At 43.0% G+C, this 12,302-nt stretch overlaps 1 protein-coding gene across 1 annotated transcript in view; it reads left to right on the plus strand.

The window, feature by feature from the left end:
- Positions 1–9,921, plus strand: part of Itk (IL2 inducible T cell kinase) — a 70,869-nt gene extending 60,948 nt beyond the window's left edge. The window contains exons 13-17 of the mRNA XM_008847382.3: positions 824–1,040; positions 2,296–2,360; positions 2,451–2,569; positions 3,739–3,896; positions 7,588–9,921. Of these exons, the coding sequence (XP_008845604.1) occupies positions 824–1,040; positions 2,296–2,360; positions 2,451–2,569; positions 3,739–3,896; positions 7,588–7,659 (631 nt within the window). The 3' untranslated portion in view covers positions 7,660–9,921. The remainder of the gene's footprint in view (positions 1–823; positions 1,041–2,295; positions 2,361–2,450; positions 2,570–3,738; positions 3,897–7,587) is intronic.
- Positions 9,922–12,302: the final 2,381 nt, after the last annotated feature.

Consider the following 12,302-nt stretch of genomic DNA (forward strand, 5'->3'; position numbering starts at 1 on the left):
CACCAGTTTTCTTTTAATTATCATGTGCTATGTAGATAGGGCTTAGGTAAAGAACCAAATATCCTCAGATAAACATTGGCTAGATTTATATTTTGTTCCTTAAACTAGTTGACTAAACTATGACCATAGACATTTTAAGATTATGTGTATATTATTTTTGTCTCACCCTTTGTATATCATAACAAACCTAAACAGGCCTTCATCACTTGCTTAGGCTTTCTCATTTTTTTCTATTTTTGAAAATATCTCCATTCCCATATCCTTTTAACATGTTTTACATTCTCATTTTTAAAAATAATTATGAGACATAATAGCATTAACAAATAAATTTTCCATCTGTTGTGAGACTTCTTTTCCTGGGGATGCTAAGCAATGCTTATTCCCTTTTAAGGTTCTAATGTCAAGCCAATATTTCATTAAAGTTTTACTGGGGATCCAATGAATTTATTAAGCTTACTTACTGAGATAACTGAGGGGTTGCTGAGGTGTATGTATGACCTGAGGGTATGCACACTGGAAAGCCTTTACCCAGCATGGGTCATGCCTTCTCTTTCTAGCCTTCCACAGACTGTATACTTTAGCCCTCCCCAAATCCAGTAGGCCATGTGTGATTAGGGTCAAATTACATACAGTCGGCTGGGAAGAGTGGCTAGATACTCCAGTAAGGGTCCAGTGACACTTTTTTGTTTGGATTTGGGGGTTGGTTCTGTTTCAGAACCACGAGCTGAATGAAGTGACTTTCAGCTACTTCGGTGCCATAATATGTTCAACTCTTTTGGAGGACTGAGTTTAGGTCATTTTATCTCTTGTCTTTTCCCTCTAGGAAACTCTCTCACCCCAAACTTGTCCAGCTCTACGGAGTGTGCCTGGAGCAAGCCCCCATCTGCCTGGTGTTTGAATTCATGGAGCACGGCTGCCTGTCAGATTATCTGCGCAGCCAGCGGGGGCTCTTCGCTGCAGAGACTTTGCTGGGCATGTGCCTAGATGTGTGTGAGGGCATGGCCTACCTGGAGAAAGCATGTGTCATCCACAGAGACCTGGTAAGAGGAAGTCCATGGGGCTAACACCAACAGCACAGGACAAAGGGGCCCATCCCCCTGAAATTTAACGCTACCAAGACTGGGCAAACAGTACTAAACGACAAGCCCCAGACCACCTTCCTTTCTCACTTCTCCACCCAGTTCAGGAGGCTTCTGGTGGGGAGGTGTTTCATGGGGGTTGAGAACCCAACTCTGGTCCCAGCCCTACCTCTAACTTACACTGCACCTTCTTCCAAAGTGGAGCTTACAGCCATCTCACTGCCTTCGTTCCCTCCTGATAAAATGAAGGAAATGGACAAAGACAGATTGACTTTTAAAAAATGATTTAATTGTACACAGAAATGGGCCTCCCTATGACTTTTTCATACATGTGTATCATGTGCTTTGAGTACATTCAGCAACTGCCACACCATCTTGCTGTTATCCCCACTGACCTTCTTCCTCTTCCCAAATAGTACCCCTCCCGTTTTCATGGTTTTTTAAGTCTAGATTCCACATATGAGAAAAGATGGGCTATTTGTCTTTGAAAGTAGCTATTTTGCTTAACGTGATGATCTTCCGTTCCACCATTTTCTAGCAAACAAATCTCCCAGAAAATGACATAATCTCTTCTTTATGACTGAAGAAAGCTCCATTGCGTCCCCGTTTTCTTTACCCATCCTCCCATTGATGGGCACTTAGGCTGAAGCAGTTTTTCTACCAGATTTACACTAGATAATCTGAAAACCCTGGAACCTCTGGTAATGGGGGAATCATGAATATTTATGGGATTCCCAAAGTGAAAGTGGATGGACTTTCAAGTGTGAGACCTGCTGGAGTCTCATGTCCCCCAGGGCTCTTCCAAGGCCAACTTCTGGATACTAAGAGGGGCCAGGTACTTCTCCCTATTGAGGGTAATTTTAAAAGGATTAACAACCTCAAAATATTCTTATGCTAATCACATGGGAGACACTTTCTGCAGTCAGCCCTAGTCACAGCACTGCCCTCCTCATCAGGTTGCATTCCAGAAAGTTATTGGTTAGACAAGACCATGGATTTCTCTTAGGATCAGGATTGAAGATGAACCTCCTCATCCTTAGAAAGGGGCTTGCATGTTCAGCCTTCTAGCTAGCTTGGCGGGCTTTGGTGGCACCACCAAGCCTTCACAAAACCTTTATACAGCAGCACAGAAAAGCAAAAACTAGCAACGGGAGACCCGTCCATTGCTGGTTATCCACCCACGGTTTCCTTTTTCTTTCGTCTGTCTCCTCTCCAGGCTGCCCGAAACTGTTTGGTGGGAGAAAACCAAGTCATCAAGGTGTCCGACTTTGGGATGACAAGGTAACACAGGGATGTGGGGATGTGCCAGCTGACTCTCAGGAATGATTCTCCATCCTGAAATGCCCTAACCTTTTCCTCGTGTCTTCTCAGGTTCGTCCTTGATGACCAATACACCAGTTCCACAGGCACCAAATTCCCAGTGAAGTGGGCATCCCCGGAAGTATTCTCCTTCAGTCGTTACAGCAGCAAGTCCGATGTGTGGTCTTTTGGTGGGTATCATCCTAACCCCACCCTTCCCCCAACAATCCAGTACCATGGGCCAACTGTTTCCTCTGGATAGCTCTACTTGCTGGGTTCTGATGTCAGCCTAAGTCAGAGTTTGCTCATGCATGCTAAGCGTGTACATGAAAATCTGTTGAATAACCTTTTCCATTTGGATGACTGTAAAGATGGTACTTGAGATAGGAACTGCTTTCAGACTGACCTTGCCATTCTGTGTGAAAAGTCTGCTAAGCATTTATCAGTAGTATGAGCAAGAGGAATGTTAGCTAATCAAATATCTCAGGAAAAGACTTGTTATAAAATCTTCACACTTTAGAATGCCCATTTCCAAGATCCCAGAACTTATTAATTATGAACCTATAATTATTCATATCTATCCCCCTCAAAATGATCCCCTGGGTTGGGTATGGTGGCACACAGCTTTAGTCCCAACACTTGGGAGGCAGAAGCAGGCAGATCTTTGTGTGCTGAAGGTCAGTCTGGTCTACATAGCAAGTTCCAGGCCAGCTGGGGCTGCAGAGAGACCCTGTCTCAAAACAAAACAAACACCATGCACAACTGAAATTTTTTACTTCTTTAAAAATAGAATGATCAGTCAGGCATCATAGCACACACCTTTAATTCCAGCACTTGGGAGGCAGAGGCAGGTAGATCTCTGTGAGATCAGGCCAGCCTCGTCTATGTAGGGAGTTCTAGGCCAGCTGGGGCAACAGGGAGACTCTTTAAAAAAAGAAGAAGAGTTGGTTTGGAGAGATGGCTCATTGGTTAAGAGTGCTTGCTCTTCCAGAGGATCTGAATTCGGTTCCCAGCACCCATATTGGGTGGCTCACAACCTCCTGTAACTCTAGCTCCAGGGGATCTGATGCCCTCTTCTGGAACCCACAGGCACTGCACTCACATGACATACATTCACATACATGCACACACACACACACACATACACACATAAATGAATAAATCTTTAAAAATACATCAACCAATGAAAACAAGTTAAAGGACAGACTTGATAAACCTCTGATGGACTTGGTACTATTTTTCCTGAGGTCTGGCAGGAGGGGCTGAATGCCAACTGCAAGGACTCCGTGATTTCTTTTAGGAAGTTCTTTGTTCCTTTGCACTTTGCCCTTAGCTGTATTCTGCCCATCTTTGCATCTAGGTGTGCTAATGTGGGAAGTCTTCAGTGAAGGCAAAATTCCCTATGAAAACCGAAGCAACTCAGAGGTTGTGGAAGACATCAGCACCGGCTTTCGGTTATACAAGCCCCGCCTGGCCTCTCCCCATGTCTACCAGATCATGAATCACTGCTGGAAGGAGGTCAGTAGATGAAGTGGTTCCCTCTGCAGGGCTGAACTCCTTCTCCAGGGAAAGGACAGCTCTTAGGAGGATGAGGAACAAGGGTGATGAAAATAGATTGGCAGGACTTCATGGGTCTTTCAAATTTTAAAAAATATTTTATTATTTTTATTTTATGTGTATGTGTGTATTGCCTGCAAGTATGTAAGTGTATCCTTGTCATGTAATGCCTGAGGAGGACAGAAAAGGGCATCGTCAGGTTCCCTGGAACTGGAGTTACGGAAGGCTGTTAGCCACCATGTCGGTACTGGGATTCGAACCCAGGTCCTTTGCAAGATCAGGCAGTGCTCTTAACCACTGAGCCATCTCTCCAGCCCATCAATTTTTGAATTATTTTGATAATACATATCTATGAAGTATCGTGTGATATTTGAATTTGTGTGTAGAATGTGTGGTCATCGAGTCAGGACCATTACCTCTTATCAGTACTTCATGTTGGAGCCTTTAAACTTCTGTGTTCTAGTTACTCATGACCACAGTCTCCCCACTGTGCTGTAACACCGGAGCTTAATCCTCTTATCTGACCTTGTGTTAGTACTTACTATCCAATCCCCCTTACTCCTCCTTCCTCATACCTTTCCCAGCCTCTAGTGATCCCTCTTCTACTTACAGACTCACTTTTCTAGCTTCCACATATAAAAGAGAATTCAAGATTTTTTCTCTGACCTGTCACTCAACACAATGTCCTACAGTTTTATTTTTGTTGCTAAGTGACAAGATTTCATTCTTCTTTTTGGTTGAACAGTGTTTCAACACACACACACACACACACACATACACACACACACACACAACAACACACACACACATGCACACAATACTACATTGCTTTATCTGTTGGTAGGTATCTAGGCTGATACCACATCAGCTACTGTGAACACGGGTATGTAAGTATCTCTTTAATATAACAATACCACTTTCTTTGAACACATACCCCATAAGTGGGATGACTGGATCCTATGGTAGTAGTGTGTTTCCATTTTCCTTAAGAGCCTCTATGCTGTTCTCCACGATGACTTGTTTATATTCCCACTGACAATGTGTGAGTTCTGTTTTATCTGCACTTCTTCAGCATTTGTGTCTATCGATTTCCTATCCCTCCCAGAGCTAACAGGAACCTTAAATATTATTTGATCTGCTAAATAATATGTAAGCAGTTTCTAAGAGTAGGAAAAGTTGGGATCCTATGTCAACACCCTCCTCAAGCTCTCCAAAGAGAAAAAAAATCTAGAACATCATAGAACTATTAAAAGTACATGATATTAGAGGCCAGGCATGGTGGCACATGCCTTCAATTCCAACACTCAGGAGGCAGAGGCAGGAGGATCTCTGTGAGTTCAAAGCCAGCCTGATTACATAGCAAGTTCCAGGTGAGCTAGACCTACCAGAGGTCCTGTCTCAAAAAAAAAAGTACATGATGTTAAACATTCACTTGTACTATGTAGCTATTAAAATGGTCTGAGTGAAGTCCATCTCCTTTTTTTAGTAATATGCATGTAATGTTGTTCTGTGCCTTTTCATGATTTTTATAACATTTCTTTTTTATTGTTGACTAATATTCCATTATATGAACATACCATGAGTTGTTTATCCTTTTACTTACTAAAGGAAACTTTGGTAGCTTTCAATTTTCAACATTTAGAGATAAATCTGTTACAAACATTCACATGTGCATGGATCCATTTATGTGAATCTCTGTGTGGAGATTAATTTTCAGCTCAGTTGGATAAATGCCTAGGAGTGATTCTTGGATCATATAGTGAGGCTCCAGGTGTCTTCCAAAGTGGCTGCCCCAGTTTGCATGCTTACCAGCAGTGGCAGTTCCTGGTACTTCTTAGGAATATTAGTGCTTGTGTCAGGCATCAGTCCTTCTTAAAGAGGTGCAGTGCCATTAGTTTTCACTGTTGTTTAAATTCACATTTCCCTAATGACTTGGGAGGCTGAACATCCCTTCATATGTAATCTTCATGAAATGCCTGCTCAGATCCTGTGCCCACTTTTCAATGGGGCTATTTGTTTTTTATAATTGGTTTTGTTGTTTTGGTTTGGCTTTTTGAAACAGGATCTCACTATGTAGCACTGGCTGGCCTGGAACTCGCTATGTAGATCAGGCTGGCCTCAAACTCACAGGCCTCTGCCTCCTGAGTGCTAGGTTTAAAGGCATGTGTCACCACCTCTGGCTCTTATAGTTGACTTTTATGGGTCCCTCATCATTATGTGTCTTGAAATATTTTATCCCGGCCTATAGTTTATCTTTTTCTTCTTTTAATAGTGTCTTTTAAATTACTCTCTTCTCTCTCTCTCTCTCTCTCTCTCTCTCTCTCTCTCTCTCTCTCTCCATGTGCCAGTGCATGCCTGGGGAGGTCACAGGAAAACTTAGAGGTGTCGGTTCTCCCCTTCTTTCATGTGGGTCACTGGGATAGAACTCAAGTCCTAGGGCTTAGTGATAAGAGCCCTTTCCTGCTGAGCCATCTCATTGGCCAGGGTCATCTCATCAGTTCTGTTAATAGTATCTTTTACAGAACAGAAATTTGTAAATTTGACCACAATTCAACATCATTTTTTTCATGAATTGTATTTTTGTTGTTACATCTAACAACTCATTGCAGAACTGTAAGTCACCTAGATCTTCTCCAATATTATCTCCTGGAAATTTCATACTTTCACATTTTACAGTTAGGTCTGTTATGCACTGTATCTAATTTCTGTGAGAGGCATAAGATCTGTTCCTGGAATCACTGATTCATCTGCGGCTGTCCAGCTCGTCCAGCACCGTTTGTCACAAAGACAACTCTCTCATTGTCTCTGCTGTCGGTGTGCTGTGGGTGTTTCCAGACCCTCTAGTCTGTCCCACTCATCCATTGTTTATATTTTCACCAATGCCACAATCGTGAACACTGTGCTTCATTTAAGTCCTGACACTGGGGGTGTCGGTTCCCCTAACTTCGCTTTCCCTTGTCATTATCATGTTGGCACTCTGAGTTTTTATCACTCCGTGTGAACTTCAGAATCCGTTTGTCAATACCCACAAAATAGCTTGCTGGGATTTTTGGTTGCAATGTATGGAATCCATAGATCAAGGTGGGAAGAACTTAATGCAGAACACTCCTATCTATGAATGTGAAATAGTACTCCACTATGTCACCCTTTTACTAGAGTTTTATATTTTCCTCATGTAGATCCTATACATACTGTGTGAGCCTTGTGCCTAGGTATTTCTTTTTTGGTGTTAATTATTATTAATGTTAGGATGCATTTTATGCATGATTTGTTTAATTATCTAAACAATATTATAATGTAGAATTTATTATGTTCTTTCTACAAATGAGGTTCAAAAAGATTTAGTTACCTGCCCAGTAATGAATGGTAAAGCTAAGATTTAAGCCTGGGAATATAGCTCAGGGGTATAATGCTCGCTTTGCATATCTAAGACCCTGAGTTTGATCTCTAGTAACACACTCAAAAAAGGTCAAACATGTAAAACTAGATCACCTGGTCTCATCTGTTATTGACAATGAGGACATCATTCCTCCAATACGGCTTGTGTGGAAACATATTTCAGAATTATCAGAGGATGCTGCTGTTGAATTCAGGTCTGCTTTCCTAGGACCCCAGGTATAAGGAACTCAGAGATCTCTTTGTTACTTTTCAGAAACCAGAAGACCGGCCACCCTTCTCCCAGCTCTTGAGTCAGCTGGCTGAAATCGCAGAATCAGGACTTTAGCAAGGACTCGATGACCAGCCATAGCTGCAGATACCGAGTACAGGAGGACTGTCCTCCTTCCAGAGCATTAAAACCTGCCACCAGCCCAGGACTCCCCACAGGTGCCTGGACCGTGGCCCTGACCCTGCGCAGCCAGGAAGACTGCTTCCTGGCAGAGGCTGGAGAGCCAGCCACTGAGCTGAGGGCCAGCCACAACAGCAGCAGTGTCTCCTAGCACCCCAGCCTCTTGTCACATTCAGTGCACAAAGCTCCATCGGTAGCTTTCAAAAGCATTTCTTGCCCTTCTTAGCAACAGGATGAGGCAGACGTCAGACCTCAGGTTCTTATTTCTTTATTATTTACAGAATCGACCCAAAGTTTATGGCTTTATCTTATGTAACAACATAATGTCTGAGTTTATGGGGGGAAAGGAGAGTGAGAAGCCCGATTCTTTTTTCTGAGAAAGCCAAGAGTTGTTGAACCCAAGTGTTGTGCTACTGAGGCCGTCAGCCACTTCCTCCTGCACACAAGACGGAGCAGCACACGAGGTGGAGCAGCTGCTGGGACCGGTGGTCGGTGGCCGATGGTGGGATGCCGTGAGGTTTCAGAGCACACTCTCACATGACAAGCTCCATCGAGATGGACAGACTGGAATGACCCTTTCAGACCCAATGGTTGGATCATTGTGTTGATGTCTGGTCAGGACTGAGAGACCATCTGATGGTGGGGAATCAAATCAACAGGTGGAGAAAAGGCTCTGCGCTCCTGCACCAGTGCCCCCATTTTGTAGCAGTCCACGGGGATGACTGTGTCTCTTCTCTGTAGAACCGTGAGGAAATGACTCCTACAGAAAGCTCATCTTCCAGCCTCTAAGAAGCAGCGTCCTCTCTGCACTAGCCCACGAGCACCGAGAGAGGGCAGCACTGCGCTAGTCAGTGTGGCCTTCAGACATTGAGGCTCTCCTAGACCCTAAGGGTTCAGCAGCTTTAAGGTTGAGGCTTCAAGGCTCTCAAAACTCTAGAAAAAGGAGTTTTCTCTTGCTCAAACTATGTGGAAGGAAACTGAGTCAAGCACTGACTAGGATGCTTTGAAACTATGCAAGATGTCTATTGTTGATTGAGCACTTATGCAGGTGACATGAATACATACTGAGCTGTAATCAGCTCCTGTAGACTCTCAGCTCACTCTGAGTTCACACCAACCTGATGATTTAGAACTATTGTTCATATTTTATAGAAAATAGAGCTAGGTCTTTAAAAAGCCAGGGCACCTGCCCGAGTGACAGACAGGGACGGTAACTCAAATGCAGCTTCTTATTCTCAACACTGCCTCCTACTGAGAGTGGAAGGGACTGCTGAGGAGAGGAACGCAGCAGACAGGAAGGTCAGCCCATACACGGCTTAGCACCACCAATGAGCTCTGCTGCTTCTCACAGACCACTGCGGGCTTCAGCGACCCTCTTTCTTCACCTTCATCCTCACCTTCATCATCGTTCCTGACTTTGAAGCTACCCGGTAAATTAACCCTTTCAGCCTACCAGAATCACATTGCATAGATGAGCTTTACAGCAGCTGTTAAGAGTCTGTTGCGGAAAAGCGTCCTTCAGTTAGCGCTTTAACTTGGAGCTGAAGTCGTCTTAGGAGGGATGTTTCCTGACATGAGACACACTTGATTCTCCTGTAGTGTTTGGATTAAAGCTTAGAGAAATGATCAGACAGCATTGCGGTCACTTTTTTTCCAAATCATATGATATTTTGTCTGGCTTGAGGTTCAGATGCATAATGTAATTACCGTGAAACTGGGGCCCTCCAGATCAGACTCTGTCATTCGGAATATGGTCTTGCTCAACTTGTCCACAATCACCCTGTTTATTTTTCAGCCTTTTGTCCATTCTTTATTGGAACCCTTAATTAAGAGACAGTTCCTGGAACATTCAACCTAGAAGGAAAACATCAGAACCGACTGATCTCTGTGGTGTGGTTTAGACAATTCCCCTATGGTATCATCTTTTTAAAGCTCAGATGCTTTGGGGCTTTGACTGAACATGTGTGCGCTGCTCACCTCCAGAGTCCTGCATGAGAAGATGGGATCCTCATCTAATGGTTTCTCCCTTAAATTTTACAAACGGTGCCCTGTGTTCACAGAGAATCCTCTCACACAAGGGACTGCATTTTGTAGATCCTGTATTTTGTAACTTTTGAGACTATTTATACTTTAATCAGATGAGTATTTATTAGTGTACAGTCACTGCTCATGTTCAAAATAAAAATGCTGCAGATATCTCTTACCCTTTATAGAGCTCACAAGTCATCAGTTGCATATGGCAAGAATAAAGCTGTGTATTTTACAGTGTGTGGCTTGAGCTCCAAATGGCTGACTCCTCAACATTTTGCTTAAAATGGTTATACAGTTTCATCTTTCACAAACAAGTAAAAAACACCTATTGTTCAATGACGTGCCACATGCATTCAACACAAATATCAAGTGTTTCCTGTGTGTTGTACACTCAGCACAGGGTGCAGATGCTCACAGAAACTAAGATGAAAAGCTTAATACAATTAAAGTAACAATGAAAGTATTGTCTGTCAAAGAGAACTCCAGGAGGGAAAAGTGATGGGATGGGTCAGGAGAGAGATGGGCAAGGCCTTCCTAGAATGTTATTCCTCAAAATGTAGTCCCAGAGCCAGCAGCAACATTACCAGCTAATGAGCAATGCAGGTTCTAAAGCTTCGCCCTTACCTATTGAAAAGGATCTTCATTCTAAGAAGATCCAGACAGTCCTATGCACATGAAGTTTGAGAAACATTCTCATAAAAATATAAATGTCTAGTTCTGTTTTGGAGATAAATCGCAGGGCATTTTTCTGAACTCAAGTGGGCAGGTATAATAGAAAGATCCTGTAGGTTGAGGGAATAGAATATTTTGGGAAGCTATTATTAGCTCGTTGTTGGTGAGGGTGTGTGTGTGTGTGTGTGTGTGTGTGTGTGTGTGTGTGTACATGTATACATACATATCTGTGATGGGATGGTGAGAATGACCAGTAGTGTCTAAATTGAAACTGAGGCTATAAATCTAGCTACTCTTTGAAGGTCCAAAAAAGGTGAAATTTTAGTCTCTAGGTAAAAATGTCATTGAACAGGAAGAGAGGGTCGAATCTGCAGTTAAAATACATTCTGACAACCGTAGGCTGAGTTGGTTTGAGGAAAGCAAAACTGGTGGAAGTCAACTCAACAGAGTTTTCTGAGTTTTTTTTTTTTTTAACTTGCTCACAGTACCACTCATTGGTCATACTTGTTCACTGCCATCTGCTTGCTGTGTGGGTAGCATGCTGCAATTCAGAGACTGTAATTCAGAGAGCCTCAGTCATTGTTGGGCAGTAATAAGTAGCTGTCCCTCTTGAAATTCCACTGGATTACAAGCTACGTTGTCAGGGTTTGGGTGTGTTGAGCACTTGGTATGTCTCAGCTCACAAGTTCCCAAGTCCGTTCATGCTCTAAAGACCATTAGGCATGGGGAAGAAAGTCTGGAGCTTCCACTGGGCTGTTCCTAGGACTTCCACTGGGCTAGATCCACCACTGGGAGATAATCCACCTGGGAAAGTTCTAAAAGAGATTGGATGAACAGATTTATTGCTCAGAGGATTCTTCCTGCAGATTCAGTTCTCCCTGAATCAATACACAAGCCCACCATTCTAAGAAAGATAGAGAAGATACTTCCCAGGCAAGAAAGAGAGAGAGAGAGAGAGAGAGAGAGAGAGAGAGAGAGAGAGAGAAGAGAAAAAGAGATTAATTCCCTAGCTATAGAAACTCAGGAAGGTGATATTATGAGACAGTCAGAGTAGGAGCCTGTATTTGCATGGTAAGCATGTGTTTTGAAGTTGAACACATATTAATTTGTAGTGGTCTTGAGGGGAAGCACAGGAAATTTAATGTAGCAAAGCCCGTTTCCTAGAACCACCTTGATGGGAACACTGTGTGGATACAGGTGTATGTCTGAGAATGTCAACAATGATATCAAGATTCTCCCCCAAGAGAAGGGCCCACAGAGCCCTTCCCTTCCTGCTGAGCAAGGGATGAATTCTGGAGGAGGGGCAGACATTGTTTTCAGTTGTGACCCATTAGTGAGTCCACTAGGCTCCAACGGATAGTTCCCAATCTGTAGTCACACAGATAATCCTGGTTAAACTCAGTTGGTCATAAAACAGGACGAAAAGACTTGAAGAAGGGAGGAGGGAGATAAAATAGGGTGGGGCTGATGGTAATCAGAACACCATATATATACAAATATATGCATATATATGAAATTGACAAAGAACAGTAAAATATTCAGAAAATGATTTTTTCTAAGAAATAATGTGCCGTTGGCTTGTAGGATGGCAGAATCGTGCAGATACTGTTAGAAGCAGTGTAGAGATCATTTATTTCTCACATAGTTACTATTCACCTACTATGGTTCTGTGTTAGGTAGAGGATCTGAAAGACGATTAAGACATCTTGCCAGTTAGGGACTGTTCTAGTTTCATTTGCTGTGGCAAAGCACTATGATCAAAGGCAACTTAGGGGAAGAAAGGGTTTATTTGGCTTACACTTTCAGATCATAGTCGTTACTGAGAGCTATAAGGGCAGAAACTTAAGGCAGGAACTCAAGGCAGGAACCAGGAGCAG

The sequence above is a fragment of the Nannospalax galili genome, unplaced genomic scaffold, assembly GCF_000622305.1.
Source record: "Nannospalax galili isolate Female #2095 unplaced genomic scaffold, S.galili_v1.0 scaffold983, whole genome shotgun sequence".
Taxonomy (NCBI): Eukaryota; Metazoa; Chordata; class Mammalia; order Rodentia; family Spalacidae; genus Nannospalax; species Nannospalax galili.